The sequence below is a fragment of the Danaus plexippus genome (assembly GCF_018135715.1).
Source record: "Danaus plexippus chromosome 3 unlocalized genomic scaffold, MEX_DaPlex mxdp_30, whole genome shotgun sequence".
Taxonomy (NCBI): domain Eukaryota; kingdom Metazoa; phylum Arthropoda; class Insecta; order Lepidoptera; family Nymphalidae; genus Danaus; species Danaus plexippus.
The window spans coordinates 693891-721398 of record NW_026869845.1 but is presented as its reverse complement, the minus strand read 5'-3'; the positions used below and the strand labels follow the sequence as shown (position 1 = coordinate 721398).

The window sequence follows — 27508 nt, the reverse complement described above, 5'->3', positions numbered from 1 at the left end:
TGGTTTTTTTAAATATAAGAAATTAAAAGATCAACTAGAAGATTAAGAAGATGCATAGACTATGTAAGTAAAACATTATTTTTTGTAAAGTCATTTATTGTCAACGTCAATGTCAAATTTGTACTTTGACACATGTCAATTGTCAGTAACCACGATTCTTCATTTGTTCCGGCCGTTGTCAGTTATTGTCAGTTACATTTTCGCTACTATGCTTGAGACATGTGGCTAGTATGAAAGCAATTATTTCGTACATAATATCGGCGCTTTGTGTTTTTATTACTGAAAATATACTTTAAATATCAAAATTTTATATTAGAAAAGGAACGTCTAAGATGTGGAGTGAATAAACTGTGCCTTTGTAGTTATATTAAAAAGTTCAGCATTCAGAGTTCTAAGAAATTTGGATTTTATCATCTTTGGAATTGGTGAGTAATACTAGTACTTTTATTAAGTTATAATGTGAGAATATTTGCAAAACACAAAGTTACAATATTAATTAGGACCATTCATAAAAACTATTAATGACAATAAGTTATCAACAAAAATAATTACCAAAGTTGTATATTTTTGGAAATTAAAACATATTGCAAATTATTTGTTACTTTATTATAACTGAACTATTCCTAATTTGATATAACTTTTTAATGGTTATTATTCTGTAAAATAAATCAGAGCTCTTGTATTAATTAAATTATATATAAAACAGAATTAAGTAATTAACTTTAATATAAATATCATACCAATTTGTTAATTTTTCTTTTAATATTTCAAATATAAGTTATGTACTTAAATACTAGTATTTACAAAATTTTGCAAATTTTAATCTTTTCTATTTCTTGTGTGATGCTATTTTAATTATAAAAGAAAAATATTTTTTAACATATTTTAATAATATATTTTTTAACATATTTTAAGAATATATTTTTTAACATATTTTAATTAAAAATATGTTTTGAAATATTATCTGTCTCAGTTATAGCACATTATATTTAATCTGGATAAGCGGAGAACAGATCATGAGCTGTATTCACTTTTGTATAGTACCAATTATGTGAGGATAGTATTTGAGAATTTTGTTCAATAATAATTATCTGATTAATCTTATCTTGTATTACTTTTATTATGCAAACTTGTCAATGAAAAGTTTCACTCGTGTGAGTCAGATGCTAGGATACAAACAGAAAACTATTTGTTATGTCTTAAACGAATAAATCTTTGATACATAAATAATAGACTGTTGAAATGGGAAACTTATTCGTTATCTAATATTAATATAAATTAAGATTTACATTATTAGGATATTTTTTTTAAACTTGTACTTGTCATATATGTATATAAAAAAATAATCATTGCAACACAGGCTATATTCCAAATATGAATGGTTTGGATCATTCAATCAATCATTCCTAAAATAATTTAAAAATGTTATAATATCCTTCTAAATGACTAGATCTGATGCCATGTCTGGAGACGTGTTTGGTTGCTGTTCTGTCTCAATTATGTGCAATAAAAACACAGTACTCACCATAAGAGAAGCATACTATACAAACAAGTCTAACATAAGTTCCCATATTACGCAGAGAAACTAGCTAGCATTTTTTGTTCCACGGGTCTTACAGAGACGCGTGGTAATTAGTGCGTTAAACGCAGTTGATGCAACAGCTTTTCCGAGAAGTTGATCAGGGGAGGGGTAAATTGCAGACAGATATGTGTGTCGGCTGTCGGTAATTGCAAAAATCACTCGTCTCACAGCGGAATGAGCCTGTGCTTCCTTGTACGACAAGCGAGGTAGGACAGGGCGTAAGTCGAACAGCGAATATATGAAAATCGTGTTCGTTTTAAAAAAAATAATTATCATACTGAGTGTGTATTAAACTTTATATTAAAATAAAAATAGATTGTAAATTCGAATTTAGTTTAAAATATATTTTTTTATTGAAAGCAAGAATATATATGTCATCCCAATTGTTTTTAATCACAGCTGGTTGGAAACAAGTTGCGACAGGTTAAAAATTCTGCGAATCAATTGTAACTATTATCATATGAGATATAGATAACAGTACTTTCACTGGAATAATCATACGTTTGCTTTCCGACTAACGTATTGCTTTTGAGGGATTTTTTTTTGCTACAGATGTTCCATAATGTTGTCCAACGGACGTATTTATTAAACCCTCTGTCAAGGTTTATTTGTTGTTCATGTGTTCGTCTTCGGCGTTATCATATGCGACTTTCTTATTTACCTTGGATTACACAGTATGACATCATAACAATTTAATGCACGCCAGTCCTGTTATAATCAACTGTCGCTGAGCTGACATATTTCACAATGTTTAATGAGTACGTCACGTTGTATCCTACAGAAGTATTGCAAAGCAATCAAAATATAGTTTTAAAGTCACATCACTACCACGACGAACTATTTATTTTGTTTTATAATGAAATCTCTCACAGATAGATGATGGAGTAAAATGGATAAGTTATAATAAACAATAAATTGTGATTAAGAAAATTTTTTGATTCAACATATTCATACATTTTTTCTCTGATCACGGTTATTGAAAAGTAAACGAAACGTGGGTTAAATTGTAGTATAATAAAAATGCGATTTATACTCGAAAAATATCGTTTTATTTAAATCTGTACTGGGGAATATCGTCTTAATGTAGATGTCGATAGAGGAACTTATTTTAAATTCTTCTATAAAATAAATAAAAATATTTTTTTTTTTCAAATAAACTTAAATCACATATCTTATATAATAACAACAATAGCACTAACATTCTCTTGAGCGATTCCAAACCGCTTTATAAATGTTTTATTCTGCTAATGTCATACGCAATTAAACTGAAATCCTAAACTAATTATTCAGAAAGCTACGTATGAAGCCACGATTGACAAAAAGCAAATTAATTCCCGGAGTTAATTTGTTCTATCTGTATTGTAAAAAATATAAGCTGTAAAAACATAGCGATTCCAGGTATCTCGCGAAATGAATAGCTTCCCGGAATACAAGTCATTGTTATTAGTCAACAACTCGGTGTCCAGGCTTTGACTATATCCTGTCTTAGGGCGTAGACCATTTATATGGACGTGTGTTTTTGTGACCGTGATTGTCCAATCATTCCTATCCATTGCAAGTGGCTAGTATTTTTCTTTTTGGTCACTTTAATGTTCTAGTAGGCCTTGTGCTTATACTTCAATTGTACAATTTATGTTTAAAGCTGTCCATTCTAATTTTTTATACTTTTAAATCAAAATAAGTCATTTTTGAAACGTTTATAACAAACTTATTTGCGACTATAGCTATGTATACAGAAAGAATGCGGTTTCGTGTGTTTATGGACAAGGGGTTAAATAAAAAATATTTTCAAATCTGTATCAAAATCAAACTACCGCGACCGATCTTTAAATACGATCAAATGTTAAAGCTCATTGGCAAAATCCTAATCCGAAGCAAAATTAATATTACAAATTCTATAAATGCGCATATTTGTGATGATGTATGTTACATAAATGTTTGTTAACTTTTGCAGCAAAACCTACTGAACAGATTTTAATTTAACTTTACCGTAATGTAACTGAGGCATCAAGATAAGCCATAGACTACAATTTGTCGTTGCCAACCGGCTGTAATCAGCCGATTATCATATGTATTTTTGAACACACATCATACATTTTTCTCTTATCCCAGCTCCGGAATCCCCGCAGATGAAGTCGCAGTGATAAACTAATTTTTCATACTGTTATCATTAAAACAAATATCTCTAGGCTTTCCGAGGCGCAAACGATCAATTCCATGATGTGTACCCAATTTTTATTCGTATATAGTATGTTTTTTATTCCAGTTCATTGTCTGCTGAATTTATCTCATAATAGCTCATAGGTATTTTGTTTCCCTCGACAGCTATTGAATAATTTCCTAGTAGGGAGATGCCCTTTGACATTTTCTATGACCTCGCACAAACCAACCAACTTTCGCATCTAACATTATTAATAATACCTACAGCCTCATTTACAATATAAACGGATACAACTACGTGAACATTATATCCAAGAATGTATGATGTCATGAAAACGTAGACAAAGAAAATAATTTTTATGTTATTGAATCTGTGCACAGAGATAAGGTAGATAAGGTAGGTCAAAACGAGGTGTAATAGTAAATTTCTACGTACATTAAGGTCCATAGATTCTGCTCAGTATATTTTTATATTTGGCAGGTAGAAGAATAGCTTTAAATGCTTCGTTTCTCACAAGTTTTTTTGATTTAGGAGGGAATGAGAAGTATTATACCAATACTCTTATTCGTCCAATAAACATAATTATTTGCCCCAATGAATATCTCACTGGAACCACCCTATATAACTTGTGCTTTGAAGCTAGAATCTACAAGATAGAATTAATAACTCATTATTTACACATTTAATGAACTGTCTATACAATTGGAATGCAATTATTCTACGAGATTATATAACTAATTTCGTATTGTATTTATTTATATAAATCTTTTGTAATAATCTGAATAGATTGGTTTAGAACTGAATTGCAGTCAACGACCTAATAGCGCGACCTCGCGATTGTTTATGACGGTTCGTCTACTTTGGTCTTCAGCATCCCGTTTTCGTCATCTCAGTACTTTCAATTGCGATTGTTATCTCAAAACCGGTTAGCGGTTTCTATGTAAAAGTGAAACAATTTCGTACGTCTCCAGTCCAGTTTTGGTTTGGAACTACTGTGTTACCTAATACAAGTTTGCACACACCCGAAACTCGAAACGTTTGAAGTTTATGAATGAAATTCCTTGAAACCGACGATGTTTAGGTTGGTGATGAAAATTGCACGGATCAATGGTATATGGATTTTCGTCTGAAGCGCTACTAATACTTCTAACAAGCTGTACTGATTTATTGCTTCTATTATACAGGATGTGCATTCAAAATGTGGATCCTAGTGGCGCTGGGTGTGGTGACCGGCGCTTCGGTGGTACGTTCAGCCGGCTACTGCTCCACAAATACCTTCCCCACGAACACATCCTCGATGCACTTCAGCAAAGAACCAGTGCCTTATGAATACGGCTTCCAGGACAAGTTTAAGAGCATACACTGCTGCGTCAAAGGATACAGGAGCATCGAATGGTAAGTGCCATAATTTGAATTTCATTCACATATAATTTCCATGTTAAAACGCTGAACAATGCGTTGGTATGTCGCTGTGCATAAAAACTCTTGGAAGTTTCGTCCATTGTCCGTAGCAGAATAAAATTATAATGTCCAATACATCGGCAATACTGCGGCGCCATGGGACGGTTTCATTATTTAAATGCATTTCGATATCGTCTTGTACGTCCTGGTTCAGACATTCTTCTGAGTAGTTATGACAGACGAGACACAAATTTTTATATACGGATACAATTGGCATCTTATGTAACAATTTTTTATGAGCTGTTTTATTGACAGTTTAGTTTACGAGTCAAGTATCAGTTTTTGTATTCAGTAAATGTAAGTTGTATAAATATTTCCATATAAAAAATTTGCAATGCAATGCAAGATACATACAAAAATATCCATCGGTACTTCGAAGATTTTAGGTACCAACTATGCATGATTTAATTTCCATTATTATTACAAACATAAAAAATATATTGTTTTCCCTTTGTATTCATTACTTTCTGGGTTCTAGGGAATGATGACTTTTAATTTAGTTAAACTTTTTTCATAAACTCGGTAATAAAATTGTTTTTAATAACTAGATGGTTTATTATTATAATATTTTTTTATGACATCGGAAAAATAATATCAACCCATTATATTAATTGAAAATATGTATACATTTTATTATTACCTCATTTTCTTATACAAACTTCTGAGAAACGAATGCCACGTAGTTTTATTCGCTTCTTTTAATAGAACATATATATGTATAATTGTTTTCCCGGCCCACTTCTTCAAATAGCAATTACGATGATTGTATATGTTTATATATAATGCAAAAATTATGCTAGTGCATTAACATATCTTAAGTACTGCGTTTATAAGTGGCAAGTATAGGACCTTGGTCTATTAAACTAATAATGTAACAATGAATAAATAAATACGAAACTATTGGTATCAGTTTAAAACTAGTTCATTTCTAATTTGAATAGAATACAAGTGTCAGTAAAACTTCAACTGAAGGTCTTTTAAATTTCAAAAAAATAATAACTGATAGTGTAACTTCAACAGATGCCGTCATAGTGTAAATATAAAAAAAAAATCATATGTTTTGATTTTCACGTGTGTTTATAATGAAAGGTGCTCGTTTCCACCTGAGCTAAAACATCTAAGCTTCCAAGAACTGTTGATTGCTACTTAACTCCTAGTCACACTATCCGACGCCCACGCCCTCTCTTCCGCGTAACATCCAATCTGTCACACTAAATGGATAATTGTCACTAATACCTGAAACATATATTCCTATGAAACATTCTTGTACCGCGTACGGCTTCCTTACGACTACGTCATAAAGATGGCCGTCCCTAATTTTTTCCCGCCATTTACAATAATTTATTTTGCTGCATTTAGTATGATGCTAACATTCTTGTGATTAATTCTTTATGAAATAGTTATGAGATAAAATGTATACATAAACATGGGAATTTTTATTTAATCATTGCAAATTACAAATATGTCTTAATTATATATGTATATTATTTATCTGCTGCTTATCTAACGTTTAGAAATCTCATTATATAAACGTTTTTTGCTGGACATTATATCTCGGTAACGGATATGATTTTTATACAGTTTTTACTGCTTGTTGAGTGTTCTTGGAGGTTCAATACGAAATAATTGTCTCGTTTTAAAATGATGATATTCATTTAATGACACGGGCGTTTTTTTTAAGTCCGAAGAGTTATATGAGTTAATGTTTTTTGTCGCAATTTTTTCCCTCCATTTTATATGAGAAATGTCACTCAAGAGTTTCAAGCGGTTACGAAAAATGACATGGTTTTATTGAAGTATTATTAATTTTGTATAAACCGCTTAATTAGTTATGAAGATCAAGTAAGATGATATCAAATGTGATGTGATATCTTTAATATGATTTATTCAAATAATAAATGTTACCAATCTGGAATGGAATGGTAGAATTAATAAAGATTCAACGAATATTCACTGTCCAGTGTATATGTTTTGGCTAATGAATGGATGAATGACTGATTGAACGAAAAAAAAATTACAATCGCCATAAAAGCTTTACAACGGAATAATTCGTAATATTCTCACAAATAAATTGTTCAAAATAAGCCCTGTATAAATTTAAAAAAAAATCACTCTAAGATTAAACTATCGTTATATATCATTAATATGTATGTCACGATAGAAATAATTTCATTTTTTTTTTCCAGAGTTAATATATAATTAAAAAAAAAACAATGTTGTGTATCACTGACATTTAATTACCAATACATTTTTAGACAGTTCTCATCGTCATAAAACCGATACATAATTCTTGAAAATGAAGTACATGAAAAAAAACTTACAAATTGATAGTGCCCAGGTGTACGTTGATAAGCCTTACTAAGGGTAAAGTTAACATTTCCATGAATAACGCTTTTCAATATCTATATATTATGTAGATTTTGATATCGGGTGCAATTAGTGGGTACTGAGAAGGTTTGTAAGTATGTATGTGTGTGTGTATGTGTGTATACAGTAACCGCTTTGTTTTGAAGGTTTTAAAATATATGCTAAATTGTTATAAAGATTATTTTTTTTTGCTGAATTTGTTGTGTTGATTTCTAGTCATTCTTCCTTACCGATTTTTTTAGCTATTATCGACACTTGAAAAACTACGATTCAAATTTAAACTATCATTGATTGTATAGAAATTAATAATATAACCTTAATATATTACAATGAAATTATTTTTTATTATATTCTTATTTCTAATATCCTGTACAAAACTGTTTATTTAATATATGTTACAGCTGTACGTACAATTAATAGATGTTATAAAAACTCCAAATACGATTGTATGACTCACTAAATTTCTGTGTCTCTGAGCCGGTTGTCCGACGAGTGACGGATTATGTCATTAGGTTGTTTTAAATTGTTACACTGCTATATATTAAGTAAACACAATAGTTCTTAGAAAATTTAACTATCCTTGTTCAGAGCGAATCCGGGTATTCCTTATACTTTTATTCAATAAAATTTACTATGATTGACGCTGTATTTAATAGTGTGAGGTTGCTTTCGAAATCCAGTTTAGTAGTTTTTTTGCATACAAGATAAACAAACCATATATATAATAATGTCATTGAAAATTAATGTATAAGCGGCCTAATAGTTTCTGATGAGTTTTCATGTTTCAGTAGCTATAGATAAAGACAATGATTTATTGTTGTTCTGAGTTCTAACTGTAAAATTAGGAATTGTTAGGGTCAAATTTGAAAACGCAAGCGAAATTGTGGTTAGGGCCTGGTTATAAACAAAGCATAACAAATCTCATAGACCCGGTATACCAAATAATTTTGGTATCGAGTAAATAATTTCACAATCGATATGCCGTCATCGAAGTCGTTTGATTAGTGACGTCATAGATCACAATACTCAGTAATGACTACACGTGCCCGTATGGAATCGTTACGTATGACGTTTCAAAGAAATTATAATTATAAATCGTCGAATCTTAAAATTTTAGGGCCTTTTAGTATTTTGAAATATATATCTCCATCATTGAGTAATTATGTAGTCTATGAAATTGGCTGAATAATAAAAAACATACGCCTCGTAAGTTTTATCATAGGCCATACAATTATTAATTTATTTTTAAAAAATATGAGCGTAGTGTCATGAGAGAGTTTTATATTTAATTTAGAGGACTAATAATGAGATCTAAGACTTTAGCGAGTTTTATTAATTTAAATGAAACTAATATGTTTCGGATATACCACGGGATTATGTAGTTTTAAAATAATAAAATCCGCGTTGTATATCCGAAATATATTAGTTTCATTTAAAGGACTTATAATATTTAATACCTCTACTTCTATATTATTAAGTAACTATATACAGTTTGATGTTATAATCTGTACAACGACTTAATCAACGTTTTAATATCTAGTCCGTTGTGTAGATATTAAATGAATCAAGCGGTTTTTCATGACGAGTGTGATGACCGATGGAGGATGTAGTATTGGTTTCTCATAAATCAGACGGCGTCAGAACTGGTTTGTTTGAGACATAGTGTAACATTTTAATCCATAAAATCACTTTTACTTTTTATTTTCTCTTATAGAATATGTTAAATTTTCATGATTTTATTTTATCTGTACTCAGTTATGTTTGCGGTTTGAAGTTTTTTTTTACCTTTTTTTTTAATGGCGATAGTCAGAATTTCGATTTGTATGCTCGAAAATACATATTAGAATTGAGAACAGTTCTTTCACTTATCTATTTTCTAATCTAACGGTCAGGTGTTTATGTCTATTTTTGTTTTTTTATTAAAACCATTCAACCTCTTTGTGTTAACAGACTAAAAAATAACGAAATCATTGAGGATCCTAATTCTAAAATTGAAATTGTATGAATTTGAAATAGGAACGGACATGTCGGCGGTGCCGTTGTACCGTTTTGTTATTTAGTTGACAAAGGGCTCGCTGTACCTGGCCGGTCGTATCTGCGAAGGTATCGCACGTCGCAAACCAGTATTGTGGTGGTTCCCGGAAGGCTCTTTGTGTTCGCCGCCCCCCCTCGTCTCTCCCCTCCACTCCCCTCTCACCCCGCCTGCCCCTTCTTCCACGCAGCCTTAGCGCTAGCAATGCGCTATGACAATTCAGCCCGTCATTTTATTGCATTTTGATGTCATAATTCACGAACCCCTTTGTATTTCATTACTAATGTCTGTCAAATTAGTCACAAACGTCCGTTTACATAGCTTCAATTGAATTACCGTTCGTTGCATTGTTAAATTGTATCAATACGATACAATTTATATTTTCATTTAAAAGAATTTTACATAATTATCAAATGAAAAATTTTGTTACTATTGAGCCCGCGTAAATGATCGTTAAAGTAATCTGATGTGTCAATAAGTCGATCCTTACCGGCCGTTTAGTATTCTATATAGCTAATGAAGTGGCCGTAAAATACAAAACATTCGGGTCCCACTGTGCGACCACAAAAAAAGAACAGCTTGTTCTGACATGTTCGAACGATACGATTTGTCGGGGCGATTATTTTAAACAGCTTACTAGCCAGCGCGTTCACTGTCAGGTAGACACATCGACATCGATCAAAGATATCGATAAATGAAATCGATTTTCTAGAAATATTATATAGCAGAATTCACATAATCGTAATATACTAAAGGACAATTTATTTTTATTGTCTGTACGTTTGTTCTTATGCATTCAGTTGAAGCTCTCACAATGACCCGTTTTATTTATCAGCCGGCATCATCTCGACTGTGACTCCCAGCTTCATTCACAATACAATGGAAATTAAAAAAAAAAACATTGTTCCCAAATATTTTATATTGAATAAAAGCTTGTCATTTTTGTGAAGGACTCTTAATTGTGTAGGTAGTAATATTTGATTTGTTGTTTTTTTTTTATTCAAACCCTTGTTCCATTTTAACAGACTCTACTGTTTGTTTAATTAAAACTATTGTTACTAAAAAAATATAATGTTACATATGTTTAAAATTTTAATTGAATAAGTAACACAATAGAGATCCAGCAGATACTTTCCTATAAGATAGAATTCATTAAAAAAATATTAGCTTTTATTTCTAAGATGCTTGACACTTATCCTAACAACAATATTGACATAATAATTAATTATTAAGTTTTTAACGTACCCATTTTAAGGGATTTTCCTGCACGTGGGACATCTATGTCAATATATCGAAAATCGCTATCCAAGTTGCAGGTTTCAACTAGATATGAATATTAAAGTCGAAATTATAAAAGAGCGTCAATGACGTCACGCGCCTCTCAATCTAAAAGGATTAATGCTTCTGAATACGATTAAAAATGCATTTGTTATAGTTAATCTTGGCTGTCTAAGCTATAAGAGACGATTTTCTGTTTGCTCTATAAAAACATAGCCATAGCCTGAGGCTATTTGGGTTCCCGGTCGTCTGTGGAGTTACTTCTCGTAACTGTTCGATGGAAATAGAAGAAATATCTCTACCTCATAGTTTTGTTACTTTGCCTTGTACTTTTTTGTCATCTTAGGTAACAAAATGTCCTTCATGTTCACATTTTATTTTCGTTATAACACATTGGTTTATCATTCGAAATATTAGCACGTTATAGTATTAACGGCGGTTATTGAATGATTTACGGGAAACGCTTCGTAAGCAGTGTGGCGATGCGTCTTGTGGTAAGCATACTGCTATTCTGTGACGTGTTTATTAAGGGTAGTAATGGATTAATATGTCGTCATTGACTGAAGGGAAAATTTTGCAGTGAAGTAAAAGCATTGTAATGATGACGTATTGAAAAAGAAACTGTTTAAATAGTTAATTGTCTATGGTTGGATATATGTTTATTCATTTATTTATTTTTTTCATGCAATTATTCACTGAATAATTATGTAACAGAAGTAAAAGCATACTAGATTTATTTGGAAATACAATTACCATAACGCAAATGCATAAAATTAACTGCATTTATGTTCAACTAAATAATTATTATAGTAATATAAGTATGAGAGAGATTATTAATAGTTTATTTATGTCTTTCATAATAATATATCTACATACATTATATCCTATTCCTTCTGTTTAATTTTCGTATATATTTCTCGATTTCATTTACCTCAATGTTCATACCATATGTGAAAATTTATTGATGGAAAAACTCAAAATTTCCGTCTTTAATTTGATGATGCATAACCGCGTAAGATTAATAATATAATTAATATTTCCAATCCGATAATTTATGAGAATAATATATTAGATTTAAAATACTTAGATATATATATATATTGTTGTTTATATTGTTGTTTAACTGCGAGGAACTAATTCGATTAAGTGGTTCTGGATGATCGCAACAGAGCCTTAAATGTCAGGGAATAAAATGTTACGTGTATCGTTAAAACTCCATTATTAGGGAAGTGATTTTTTTTTTAATATTCGTCTATCGTAAATAGAAACTACATATAGAAAACTAGGATTTTCTTATAAAATGTTTTCTTATTCTTTGAATCAAATAAGTATCTAATGAAGAAATTGGTAATAGTAATATTCAATGACGTAGATTTTCTAATTTTTCACTTATAGTCTCTATATACATGAATGTTTGACGCATTGATTGTTTAAATGAATCAAATGCAATCAAATGCAAAATTGGAACGAGTCGTAAAATTTACCAGTTAAATATATTCTTATTTAAAACACACAGTCCTATAGACGCCTTGAATTGTAAAACATGAACTCAAAAGCTAATGAATGGTTAAGATTTCAAACGGAAATATCAGTTTGCCAAGATCCAGCCTCCGAGGGTTCACACGATGGCCGCTTCTAGTTTGCGTTGCTCCACAAACACTGTCTTTACATAACGCTGTGTCCACACAGATTCCATTATTTCACTACACGGAACAGCTTTCTTACTGATTTTAACAAAACTAGTGTATTTTGCTTCGTTGAAATGATATATGATTCAAAGTTTGTCAAATAATTTAAGACCTCAATAGTATCCGATAAATGTTGATACTATTTTATAGAGCGACACTAATTTATACGCCGAATTACGTAATTATTTTAATACAAGTTGGTAAACGATGGTTTCCTAAAACTTTTTGATAATTTGGAAAATTACTATGAGAAAAAGAGGAACATAGAGTATAAGGATTTTTAAGATCAGTTCATACATTTATATAAATATCCCTACTGTATCTGCGAATGCTTGATGTGCCATTATAATGCTGTCACGTGAGCTCTCGTCTTGAGACCACCGGGCCGGGGTCGGGCCTGAGTCGGTGCGAGTCCGGGCCTAGTGGATGGAATGTCGCGTGGGAAACATGACACTTTGATATCAATGGCAAATATATAACATCACTGTTTCATAAGGCTGGATCATTATATGGAATGTTAAAGATATATTAATATACGTACATATGTGTAAATTTATGTTTATACATATATCATTTGTAAGATGTTTGTACGTTCGTCCTTCAATTAAAAAGTCTATATAAATCTCGCATCAAAAAAAACAGATAAAGAAAATTAAAAAAAAATTCTATAATTAAAAATCTAAAATACAAATATCCTTTACATTTTTTAATATTCAGCGAAATGAACGCGACATTAATTCATTGTACGAAACACAATATAAAATGGTTTTCAAGAACTCCGTCCGAGTCGTTTCGTCGTCTCGGCACGTCCGCCAAACGTCTTCATCGTTTGATATTAACATTCGACGTCACGATCCACTGGGGACGTACCCTGGCCTCTTAAATAAATATGGCACCTCCGTACAGACCTCCGAATGTTTGATTTTTTTCCAACCACTCATGAATTTTATTTGACACAGGGTGGTATTATTTTTTTTTGGACCTTTGAGTTATTGTTCTTTTATTAAGAAGAATTTCTTCTGTTTGGAATCTGTAATCGTATAACAATGCATCTTCAATTTCACAGCAACATATTGAGGTACACTCGTATATTGGGCTGTATTGAAATAAAGTTTGGTAGCTTTTTCCTTATCGCGTATGATAATTAAATAAGTATATTTTAATTATAAGACAAAAGAATCTTGCACTCAATGGTACTATAGACCTCAGCAGCGTGAGAATCATCCGTGTTGAAAGCCTCATGCAGGAACTAGTATATACTAAAATACGCCAGATAGAATTGGATTCAAATAAAAATATAATAATAAAGCACGTCACGGAATGCAATCTGTAATAATTAAGTAAATGTTAGTACGATTTGCTACCGAGAAGACTAATTGCTGTGAGCCGGTGTCTGATTAGCTGGAAGATCCTCGCGTGCCTCTAAGATCCGCCGACCGGCCCTCCGGGTACTGCAGTGCACGCGATCGCGTTACGTTTTAAGAACAGTGACAGGATCCCTCAGCATACCATCTCGTACTGTGCTTAACGAAATTGCGAAACAAATTCGACTCCGAACTCTTAAGTGAGACTTTGAAATTAAGAGATATTGAATAATGGAACTTATTAAATTACATATTTTTTTCATCAATAGTTTTTGCGTATTCGGTCTCTCAATCATTTTCTCGGTTTCGTATTTTTAATCAAACCTTGCTACTTCATTCAAACTTCAGCTCAAGTTATATCGGAGATCATTCGAGTGAAGATAAAAACATTTACGTATATATTAATATACCTTTGCATTGTCTTTCATTGTTCTAATGAATTAATTCTATATATCTATTGTACAGCGTGTTATCGCACGCGCATCTGACAGTAATCCTCGCATTGCCTTTATTATTCTACTATCGTACGACGCACGTCCACCGTTCCTTCCACCAAGGTGGCCACCATACATTACTTTCGCGCACACTCCTGAATATTTTACACATTTTAGACAGTTTACATTATTTGTTATATTTTTTTGTTCAGTCTTGGATGAGGCGTTATCTGATCTCGTCCTCCTGGTGTGATTATATCACAGTGCTTGATGAATGCCGTCGCCGCCAGCGTTCTCGCCGTAGAAATCGATGTTTTCACTGACCCGTCTCGCATATATAAAGAGTCATTTCCGGCCGTTTCTTAGAATATAATATATAATATTTCGCACAATCGCATGTTCCCCGTCGGAGCACGCCCGACGACACTAAGTATCTGACTGATTAGCATTCGTCTCGTGACTTATAGCAATAATAAATTCCTGTGCACTTGCAGTTTCACGTATTGCCAAGAAACCGCGATCGGCTACCGAATGCTAAATGGCTATTGTTCGATAGATTTTGAATTTCCATATACCTTCTGGTCTTCCAAACCGCTAATGTTGACCAAATCCTAAGGCTGACATTCGTTAGACTGTATCCTGTATTTATTATGCTGGAACAACACTGAAACTGTGATTGGAGCAGTTCCTGTTTCCGACAACATTCACCTCATTTAAATACAAAAGCGTGGCTCCAATAACCAAACAGCGTCCGGTAGCGGTCAGCTACTTACAGACGATCACGTCCGTACTATGTGATTTATTTTAAGTGTTTCTATAATAAATCGAATATCATAGGCAGGTAGCATCATACACAGTTGCTAATAAAGACTAAAATGATCCTAATAAAAAAGTCCAACCCTCCGAACATAATGTCACGTTGCTAAGAAAGCCGTTAACAAGCGGTTGAATCGAGTTCAGTGAGTTGTGTCAATCAGTGTGATCTGGCGGGAGCGTTGTTCCCAGGCGATGTTGCATTCCTTGCCCATACGGAGCCCTGTACCACCTGCCTGTTCCGGGACGTGTCGATACCTGAGAGTACATTCCCTGGACACCAACAGGCATAAAGTGGCCTTTTCCTCTTGCTGGTTTTTAACGCATTTCCTGCTGTAATACGTCGGAACATTATTATCTTGTATTCGGTATGGCTCTGATAAACATATCCTTGTTGTACTACAAATTGCTGTCTGAATGAAATGTTAGAAGTATGTTATAAGAAAACATGAGAGACAAATGATTAAGCTGTCTAGAAGGTCTTATAAATTTTTACGTTTTTACGTTTGATTAGACATGAATATATTTTCTAGAATCATATATATAAATAAAAATACATATTAGAATTAAATACCTTTATGATACTCCACTTTTATTAATTGTTACTTAATTCATGAATTAAAGTCTACCCTCCGACAAAATAAACAAACCCGTCTAACATGACAATAGACATGCTCTGACAGCTAAGAGCACTTAAACAAAGACGTTAAATGTAGTTGGCTCTAAATACGTACACGTAAATATATATAAAGTCCTAGGAAACATTAATTCGTGTTAAATAAATAATAATACACACATCATAATGTTAGTTAGAAAATGATTCATCGAAGTCACATTCCCTAAATATAAATGCAATCCGGTACAAGGTTAATGTAAGCGTTACGAGGATCCCGCAATACAGGGAATTCTATCAAAGAAAATTGTATTCACTGGAAACTATAGAATGTATTGCATGAGTTGCGACTTGCAGTATGATAGTAATGTTTTCTATAGTTGTTGTAATATCGATACTCATTTTCCCACATCCATCGCTGCCTCGTACCATGCGTGCATTCGCACTGAATACGGATCGTTTCATTTTTTTCATTTACAAACCGAAGTATCGTATGTAGTTATATTGACATAGCGTAGATATTGAACTGGTTACTACAGACCATTATGATCCACTTAATATTGTAAATTCTTTCAAATAATATTAATTCTATATTTATTGTTTAGTCCAAGTTTGATTACTCACACTCCATACGAAGCGTATCCCGTTTTTCGTTTAATCTATGTTAATTTTATAATTTGGTAAGCATTATGAATGAAAACGACTGTAAAAATTTCGTATGAAGTACGACTCAGAAAACTTGTAGTAATGCCAATGTTCTCGCTAACTGTAAGAGATTGCTACAGTATGTTAAACGCTGGCCATATAATTTTTACTTTTCTGTTATTAATTGAAATGCCTGCATGTAGTTCAACAATCTTCTGTATAATTAATGTTGCCGACATCCCTACCGGTAACGGCTAGTTGGCCACTCGCAGGAAAAGAACGCTGTGTCGTAATTGTTGAGCTTTCCGATGAAAAAAGTCATTAAAGTACGTTCAGCTTTGATGTGTTATTGTGGATATGCTCTGTAAAATAATAATTATACACATGAATATGTTGGCGTAAAGACTCAGCGTGTTATATTATACATATAGGTAAATTCCAGGGCTTTTTTAAGATTCATTAAATATAATTTGAGAAGAAAGAAATATTGTTTTTTTTTTTTGTGTCACGTCCTTATTGACAAAGACTCCGTAGAGTTAATACTGCAAGCATTCTGCCAGCTTATAGTGAGGTGAATCATGTATTGTGTACAATTCAAGTTTTTTAAAATAGTATAGTATATATATAACTTATAATTTCGTCAACGGCTGTTTGACTTTAAACCTTCTTCAGTAATTCGTGTTTGCGTATAAAGTATAATGTTTGTATTCCGTATCCCAGTGTGTTTGCCCGCTATTATTGTCACCGACGCGTGACGTTCTCGTCATTATAGGACGTAGTGGTATCATTCCACCCCGTCTCCCCCGCGACAACTGTTCAAGCACATATAATTGCGATCGTTTCAGAGAAGTCATCAACATACGAATGCAAAGGGAAGTTGCGGTCGTACTGTGTCAATTCCATCGGTTATTGTCAATTGGGTGGACAACCCTAATTACTGCTTCGCGGAACATAATTTTTCCTCATTACCGGTTTTGTTATTTTTTTTCTCTCATGATATACTTAAAATGATTTATGGACTGCTTCTTTGTATGGCTATATTCAACCTATACAGAAATTCTGCTGAACTTTAAAAGATCGGTTCAATTCGTATTGAATAAGAATAATCTACTTTTTATATACTTGTTATTACAAGTATTTCTAGATTCAAAATTATATCTAACGATATTCCCCTTATTATATACAAAATATGCTTCTATCAAATAGAAATAATATTAAATCATAAATTGTATACGTACAACTTGAATTTCACTATCGTCTTTTCCTCAGGATTTTCCAAATGATGTTTACATAACGACGGATACAGAAAACGCTTGTACGCTCACGGATAACGAAACGACATAATGAGACATTTTCTTTTAAAAAGAAAAAGATATAAAACCTCATTGCAAGAATATAATACTAGCATGCTAATAGTGTAGATTAAAAATATACCTTCTAAATTAAGAATATAATTTTCCTTAAACATTTCATAATGAAATCAGAATAAGTGGAATAAATATTGAATTGTAAAAAAATAATAATTACTTGGAAGTTATAACTCCGTACAGTGTAAAATATGTAACGACATAAAATGATTTCACAAAACCAGGTGTTGCTAGTTTCCGCTCGTGTAATATCACTCTTAATAACAGTTCATAAAAGTTTGTTTTACAATGCACACATCTCTATGGTATCGCGTTACTTGTGTTGCAAAATGTATCATCACTGAAACGCGATATTTATTTAAAGTTTATTACTAATGCGAATCAGCAAAATATTTCAACTTAATTACATTCAGAAACAAAAATGACGTAGTTCGTTTGGAACGGAACGGACAGATAAATAAAAATTATATATACGCTTGTGTTCCTCGACTTTGCTTACAAAAAAAAAAAAAAATTTTAATGCCATATAATTTAAATTGCAAAATTACCCAAGATTTTACTTAAATACATGTCTTTATTAGAACTACGGAATCTTTTTAATATTTAATAAGTGAAAAAATATATATTTTATAGCGTTTAAATGTTCAATGGAGGTCTTTTCGTCGTTTTTTACAATAATTTCAATATAAAATATTTTATATACGGATATTAAAATTCAAATTATCTGATGGTTGAACCTTTTTTCTATACATTATATATAATAGGACTGACGTAATATTTTTTTTATACAAACGCCGTGTAAACTCTTTTGTTTGGTCCGGTATAATGTTTTATTGTCTGCTGTATGATCTGTGGCTGCAGACCGTGTGCAACCCGACACTGGGGTCAAAGACCGGTTCGCCTTTCGGAAATATTCGCAAGATGCAAGCTCCCGCGGACCGTGAACTCATCCAGGGACGATTTTTTACAACCGTCTCCGAATGCTCTTATGTTTTATTAATAAGGTTCCTCAATACGTTTAGTGAACCTCCGTCGAACGGATCGAAATCATTAATTAAATATCTCATCAAATAGCGACTAGCGAGTACTGCTCCAATCCACTCACATTCGAAGTAATGTTACAACATATTATTTCTATATATCCAACCCGCTACATCCCATATAATACAATGTTAAAGGTACAGCAGATAATAATACACTTGGAGGCTTAATCTTTATATAATTGCCCCCCGAGTTACTGGAGACGTCTCACGGCATGAACATTTGCACGGACTGACAAAAAAATTTGAACATCGGAGCCCACAAAGTGCACCGCACTCGTCTGCCTCCTTGCTTTCATTTTTTTTTTCCAACCCGTCCACAATGTTATGGATTTCCGTCGGCGATACAGGGAGCAACACAGGACGTTTCAATACATTATTTTTCTTTCCATACTAAGAAACTTGTTTGTATGTTAATGACATTTAAACTTTAGAGGCTTGGCCATTTTCATTCGTTTTCATTGTCATGTGTTTATTACCATTGTTGTCCCTCGATTCCTAGTAACTATTGTTTATATTTGATAAGTTATAATATTCAGTTTATGAGTCATTATTCTCACAAATATAAAAATATTAGCGAAGCTCTCCCAGGGCGACGCTTACAGCGCGGCTGTAGTCGCTACGCAATACCCATTAATACGATTCACAGAAACTTACATCACAATCACATGTCCGTACCGACATAAATAAATATCATATAATGTTGGTATTAAAGTTTCAAATGTTAAACGTTAGATACAATTAGATGCAGGTAAAATATATGTTAGAAACCACACCACCGATTGAATGTTGAGGAGGTCGCGATTCTACACAGCTTCTCAGAAACGATCCACACGCGGCCTTGCTGTTAAACATCCAGCGTATGTTTGTTTTACTTTCAAACGATTCAAAAATGGCTGCCGCGAAATTTTACTGTTCACCGTAATAGTTACATTTGACGTTTGTTTGCGCGGGCTTCGTAGTATGAACGAAATACAGCTGGCAATATACGCGTACATTTATTACAATAAGTAATTACTGGATATAGATAATACTTGGTTATAAACTGTATTTATTATGCATATGCCTGTTGTTATTTATTATGCGAGCTTCGAATGTTAGTTCCTCTTGGTATTCTGCAATTGTATGGGTTTAATAACGTTATTGTCATTTCGTGGAATAACCGTCGCGGCAGCTGTGTGATACGACCAGCTCGCTTTGTACAGATTACACCGGAATAACGACTCATTACACGTTACACACAATTTATATATTAAAAACATCTTATCATTATCTACATCTATGAAAGAGAATATTTATTTTTTATCTGTGACGCTCTTTCATACACTGACGTGTTTCTGGACGTGATTTAAATAATTGATAAAACTTTTTTGATTATTTCCTGCACCTGAATTTTTATATATTTTTTTTTAATATTTATTGTTAGTTTTAAATTGGTTTAAAACAATACGAATTAAAGTTATACATATTTATTAGATATTATGTATTTAAAAATATTTTTATCATTACCTCGGTCTCATTAAACTATACTAAACTTTCTATAACATACACTGGCCTTAACTATTGTTCATTAAGAGGGTTTTTTAATTATTGAAAAAGTAACTTTGATATATCGGTGACTAGTTTTTTCAATCAGTGTTGTATTTTCCTTAAAAAGTTCTATTTAATATATGAATAGGTTGTACAACGAAATGTATTTATTAATAGTTATTATGCTAGCATAGATTTATTTCAAAGGTTTAATCAAATTACAAGGCGTTAATAATGACTTAATACAGGAATGAGAATGTAAAAAAATCGGAATATTCAATAATACATCTATGTTCAAAATATTTTAATGGTTTTATTCCAGCAATACAATGTTAAATTCAGATATTAGTGATTCCTGTTTGAAACAAGAAGTATGTTGCAAGAATTGTTTGGATAATGATATCCTTATAGCATCTCTCGTCACCGATCTTAATGTACAATGAGAAACGATGAGACGGTTACCAATTTATGTTTCCGATTCCATAAATTCCGTAATTCATCATAAATATCTTCACGAATATTACGTGTGTTCCTCTTTTGTAACGGCTCCACTTAAACCGCTGGATCAATCGCCCGCATATATTAGTATGGATTTATGTTAAAAATACTCATACATAATAAAATATAATAAATGGCCGGAACAGATGGTATTCCCGAGAATAACGACACACCTTATGCGAACAAAGCCAGTGGCTTAAGTTAGTTCTGCTACACATGCATCAGCTTTATGTATGGCTTGTGAATATCATATTTGTCTCATAAATGGTGTCAATTTACTTGTGGCCATGACGATATTCGAGGTTTATACAAGACATTTAATACAGATATAGACTTGCACACGTCGTGTTGCTGCGGTGGTATGAATTACTGAGTTGTCAATACCGTTTTAGGTTCAAAGACGGTGTGGCGTACCCGTGGTCAGCGGGAGTGTCCAACCTGATACTGTATCCCGAGGCAGCCAATCAGACGCTGTACACCAGACGGGCAGCGAGATCCGACTCGGGGAACTACACGTGCAAACTGAGCAACGAAACCCACAGCGAAACACATACAGTCCGATTGAATATTTTAGGTATAATATCACAAACAAAGAGGTTTAATATGTGAAACATATTCAACCTCAATCAAGAAGTATTTAACAAAATGTCAGCTGTTTAAGTGAAATAAAAATGGCGGTGAAATTACTTATCTGTAATATCATTGCGTTAAAAGATCAAGGCTTTTTTTTATTAACATTATTATGATACATAATGTTTCTCATTAAAATTTATTAATAAAAGGAGGTTTTATATGTTGATTTCTTATAATAGTATCGGGTGTTATTATAGAAAAACGTTTCACAGAAAAGCCTACGGACGCGCCTAAAACGATGTTCATATCGAAAGACCAGTGGGTGGAAGAAGACAGCGAGCTGCGTTTGTTCTGCGAGGCTCTCATCGGTAACAACTTTCACTATTAAAATGTATTATGTTCTGTACACGCAATCGCAGTACGCAACTTTCGTACGTTTCTCGGAATTTTTTTTGTTCAATTTTCAAAGGTCATTGTTTCGAAAAATATATACCTTCGCACGTATAAACATATATTTTCGGTCCTGACACGTCGTGTATAAACTACCAGTAAATATCAGGGAAGATCAATGTAGTGATAGTGGAGATGGTCCATGACATTATTATAAATTTAATTTCATAATTCGTCGTAATTTGCTTCTTCTAGAGAGAAAAATATTTAGAATACAATCTATTGACTTAACTTTAATATAACTATATATAATATATATTAAAAATGTTTAGGTCGTCCATATTTAGCGGATGCTGTGCGCGATCTTCGTTGGAGGAAGGTTTGGCCGAATGGTACCGAGGGAGATTTATCTCCAACTCAGACCGAAATCAAAACAACGAGGTGAGTTTATAAAAAAATGCGTATAAAAAAAATTAAGTACACATCACAGGCAAGTGCAAGTCATGCATGCGTAAGCGAACTTGTTCAGAGATAGTCGAGTTAGAATAGAGTCGACTCTACTAGAGTTTAAAATATTTGATAAAGTTCTCAACTTTCATAAAATAAATTAATGTTTGACTGTTGTTTGATTTAAGAATATATATGTTATAGTGTCTGTGATCGTATGTAATAATTCTGCTATCATTTATATTCAGTCTTTCCACAAAATACTATATTTGTAGCGTTTACAAGCTTAGATACAAAAGAATATGTTTTTAGATCTTAACTGTTATAGATTATCGAATATTTTATTTTCAAATTAAATTCTAACGCAATATAAAAATGTCGTATATAGACACAAGAGTGAAACGTATGATAATGATATGATAATGATATGTCCAGGGAGGACGTGGAGGATATCATCGGCTCCTACCTCACCATCTCCCGGGTGTCGGCGCATGATTACGGAACATACGTGTGTGTGGTTCACAGTAACGACGTGGTCGCCAGGAACTACGTTACAGTACACTATAAATGTTAGTATATTATAGGACTCCACTTATAAGTGTTGTAGCAATATAGACTCTAAAGCAATACTCATAAGTCGGAATTTTTAATGGTTACCTTAACAAAATGTTTTGTACAGAAATAATAAGAAATGCAGTGATTTGTATGAGTTCATTCCAAACTAAACTCTTTTTAATTGGCATCAAAGCTGATATTGTAATAACAAGCTTTATTCACGAACAAATATAGAAAATATGCTCTACGTGAAGGTGGTAAGTTTGATGTTGCCTTGTGCAGACGCCGGGGGGTCGGGGTGGTGCGGCGGGCCGGGGGTGCCGTGGCGCGCGGTGGCGGCGGGCGGTGCTGCCGGCGCGCTGCTGCTGCTGTCCGGGCTGGTGCTGCACCGGCGCTGCACACCCACGCTGCTGCTAGCCGCGAGACACGCGCGGGCCAGGGCTGCCACCGCCGCGCATAGAGCGAGAGGTGACCTACACAGATATTATGATTTTAATACTGTCAGATTAAGAGCCTCGGCTATACCAAAAGAAAAATATCATTAAAAGTAGTTTTATAGCTATGTTATATGAATTTTCATTATATAATTTGATAATTTGTATGTTTGTCTTTCCCACGACTACACAAGTAAAGAAACTATTGAAAGTTCCGTAGTTATGTTACATTTATGTAAGTTTTCATTATGCATGTCTGTGTTTCAGTTCTGGAGAAGGAGTTCGACGTGCTCGTCTGTTGGACCGCCGTGGACGGGGAGCTGGTCCGCGGCGCGCTGCTGCCGACCCTCGCGCTCAAATACAAGTACAGAGTACACACGGCGCCGCTCTCCACCACGCCCGACAACTGTTAGTACAACACGCATACCAGCAACGCCTTGCATGGCAGCGCTCCTCCCGATCCAGACATAAAATGTTCTATAAGATTAAAATATCCCAAACAAAATCAGCTCAGTCCTGTAACGACGCAAACAGCTGGTGTGATTAAACTTAATGAGGGGCCATCCATAGAGTACCTCACACGTTAAAGGGGAGGGTATCACCGAAGTGTGACAAGGGGCATGGGGGGGGGTCAATAGTTTTGTGACTTCACATACTAAAATTTAAAATACTTTTAGCAAAGTTTGGATATTTAATAAAAATAAGTGAAAAATTAATATAGCTGTTTCCTCTCGATTATTTTTAAATACATACATATATTTAAAAAATGTGTGACGTCACATCAAGAGGGGGGAGGTGTATAAAAATGTGACATGTGGCAAGGACGGGGGTAGGGGAACAAAAGTATTTAAATTCGTGTGAATCACTTTACGGACGGCCTCTAATAACCTCGTGTGTTCGTGTCCAGGGTACAGTTCCCTGGTGTGTGAGGTGTCCCGCTGTCGCTCGCTGGTGGCGGTGCTGTCTCCGTGTCAGTACTCCCCTCAACAACTGCTGACGGCTCTCAGACAGCTGCGAGCGCTGCCCGTGCCGCCTGTCGTGGTTCTTCTACAGGTAAAAAATCATGGAACAGTATACTGCAGGTTTAGGGTACTCTGCAGCGACCGGGATCACGGGACCAGCTGTGAATCCGAAAAATATTAGCTTCCTTCCACTGAGTACACGCAAAGTCTTAGGTATCATTACACTGGAAGTACTGCATTTGTATGCTTAGTCCGATTGGACATCGCGACACTACATACGGAGCGTTAGCAGTTTATCAATCATTATAGTATCAAGGTACGTTGTTGAATGAGGCACGGAATACGATGCGTATGTAGTGCGACGATGTGGACTCGGACTAAGTACACCGGTCACGGAATATTCACATATGTGGCTCTTATGTTACTGGAGTTGATGTATTATTAAATAACTATGTATTATAAACGTTTTTAGGATTCAGTTTAATCACGTTTCCTTCATGTATATGAAGTTTACTGATAATTTTAAAGCGCTTATGTGTTAGTAGATAGTAGAATTTAACAACTACCATCATATAGTGAATATACATGTTGTAACAGATAACAACACGGACAAGGCACTGAATATTCGAGCAAAAATATATGTAAACATAAAAAAACAACTATGAACATGTCACATAGTCACAACTACAGTTGACCCGGGACCGCCGCGAACGATAGGGCATTTTGAATAATAACGTTAATTCCCCAGGACCTGCCCAAGCTGAAGCGCGAGGCGAAAGAGAGCGGAGAGAGTCTGGTGGAAGTGCTGCGAAGGACGCGCCTCGTCGCCTGGAGACACGTGCACGAGCGAGCCTTCTGGACGCAGCTGCGACTGGCCCTGCCTCTCCCGCCGCCGAGGACGCAGGTCGGCTACACGGCTATGTGTTCCACATACGACTCGAACAAATCGATGATGTTACACAAAACTCGATTTTGAACTCTCTCCGCCTGACAATAAGTCACATTATTGTTACAGGAAAAGCACGTTGTCGAGACCGAGGAGAGCAAAAACTCCCGTTCGGGGAGTCTGACCGCGCTCGTGTGAGTCCGGAGTCCGCCGCACGCTGGACTTGACGAAGTCTGCGGACACACAGACTGCATCGTGTAGTGTAGTGTTGATGGACGCTCAGTGTAGACCGGCCTTACCTCACGAACATTAACTGGAGCGCCCGAGCTCGACGTTACACCTGCACGTAGCCCTCGATAACACGGAATCTGTATAGCTCTAAGATCTCAGTATCTCCCTCGTCTGATCTACTTAAAGTTAATTTCTCTTTAACGTGCCAAAGGGGGATTGTTAACATGACAATTAATATTGAAACGTTTCGGTTCTATTGTATTTATTCTAATTTATGTCTAGATGTATATGTCGTTGTCCTCTGGCAATATGTATGCGACTGTCCTTCCTCTAAATCTATCTCTAATTAGTTTTATGTTTGAAATTGTCTAAATTACACAAACGATGTCGTGACGATTTTGTGGTCTGTGATAAAAGATTTTGTGACGCGGTTGACGCACCCGTGAAGTGACTTAGAGATCATAACTGTTTAGATAAAATGAATTATAGTGAGTAAGGATCATGTAGCCGCTGTAAGAGTTATTTTTCTAATGTGGTCTGTATATTAATAAGTATTTAAAATCAGATATTGTATATTGTATATCTCTTGTAGTAAGATGTACTCATTACATTCCACAATTATTATTATTATTATTTTTTTTTTGTTAGAAATAAGTTGGAAATATGAAGCGAAAATTAATAATAAAACGAAAAAAATAAAGAAGTAAACGACTGCTATTATTGTTTTATTAAAATCTAGCCTCTTTGAGCTCGTTGTGAGACGAATAATCTGTATGTCGGAGCAAGGACATTTAAAACCATGAGGATAGCTGTTTGATAAGTATTTTACTTTTGAGGGTAGATGTGACGTAATCAATGACATGGCGTTAGTGATTTCTTTAACAAAATTATTTGTTCTACACATCGTTGTAAGATTTGAATTAAAGAACAGTAAATGTTAATTCGTATCGTGATTTGTAATATGTGAAGATTAGTCATTCTGTCACTTAATGAAAAGAAAACTTAAGCAGTAACCAATTCGTGATCAATGTCAATCAACTATGTTTTCTATAAAATATTAAGTTGTAATACAGATCGGATGTTTTTATAATTAATTACTGAAACTTATGTAATGTTTTGTGCTTATTTGAATCATTAATATGATTCGTCGTAACTTAATATTTAAAATTAAAAGAGTAAATGTAATGACTTCACAAAGACCATTTATATTCGCAAACGTTGGCGGAAATGACCCAGTAGAGTGGGAACCAGCCAGCAGGAGGAATATCTAATTACAAGTGCAAGTTAAAGTCTGAAATAAAGTAGTGAAAGTGTTTGCGAGTGTTTTATTAGTTGAATGAAAATGGATAAGCCGACTGTTGAAAATAGTGATAGTGACGGCAGCATTGTGACGTCACACTTCTTAAAAGTTAAATATGACATTATGCTTCGACATATATTTATAAAATTTGGGGTAAGTTTTAAAAATAGTAAGCTGCTTTTAGTTTTTTGTTCACTTGTGAAGTATGTATAAACTTCCATTTCCTTCCTTACTCTTACATTTAATCATCAAATGAAATGAAATTCATAGATTCTTTCAAATCGTTTAAAATACGTTTCTTTACACTTTTTTTTTCTATATTTGGCTTCATTCACATTATTTGCACTTGGTTGGTTGTTTTAAATTTAGCCTTCACCCGTGCAAAGACGTGCGCAGTATATTCTACTAGTGTTGTGATTCTTTGCATTTATATGCCCCCTCTACACTACCCGCGGAGTTCCTCGGCGAAGTACTCGAGATACTTTGGCAACAGTCCGAAGTGCGACACTACACACTCGTTCAACTTTGCGATGAGCTCATTCGCTGTAAGGCGCCGACAGTCTGTGCAACTTCGGGCCCTTTGACTCGGTACCAAAAACCGACAACAAATGGAAGTCACCCGAGGCAAAGTAAAATTTGACGAGGTAAGCCGAAGTCCATCTCTACACTATCCTATTCATCCAACTTCGTTCAACTCCGTGAGTAGTGTAGAGGAGGCAATACACAGTTTTTAAGTCTAACAATTGTCAACGGTCACTTTGAAGGCAACAAAATAAGGTAGCATCAAGTGACTAAAAAAATATTTATGTATTTCCTTAATTTCAAACTGTGAGGATCAACTCCTGACAGAATTACTC

The 27508-nt window shown here is 33.9% G+C and overlaps 1 protein-coding gene and 1 long non-coding RNA gene across 2 annotated transcripts; one reads left to right on the top strand and one right to left on the bottom strand.

Annotated features, from left to right (window-relative positions):
- The first annotated feature begins 184 nt into the window (after positions 1–184).
- Positions 185–26066, top strand: LOC116766941 (uncharacterized). The gene is made up of 11 exons (XM_061526893.1): positions 185–425; positions 4928–5138; positions 21266–21447; positions 21719–21814; positions 22169–22277; positions 22719–22852; positions 23121–23306; positions 23540–23680; positions 24180–24325; positions 24983–25138; positions 25250–26066. Exons 2-11 carry the CDS (start codon positions 4942–4944, stop codon positions 25316–25318), a joined length of 1416 nt encoding a protein of 471 aa, XP_061382877.1. The 5' UTR covers positions 185–425; positions 4928–4941; the 3' UTR covers positions 25319–26066.
- On the bottom strand, positions 13263–17013 carry LOC133320083 (uncharacterized). Its single transcript, XR_009753528.1, has 2 exons — positions 16684–17013; positions 13263–13599 (listed from the first exon to the last, which is right to left on the bottom strand). It is a non-coding gene; the product is annotated as an uncharacterized LOC133320083 (long non-coding RNA).
- Positions 26067–27508: the final 1442 nt, after the last annotated feature.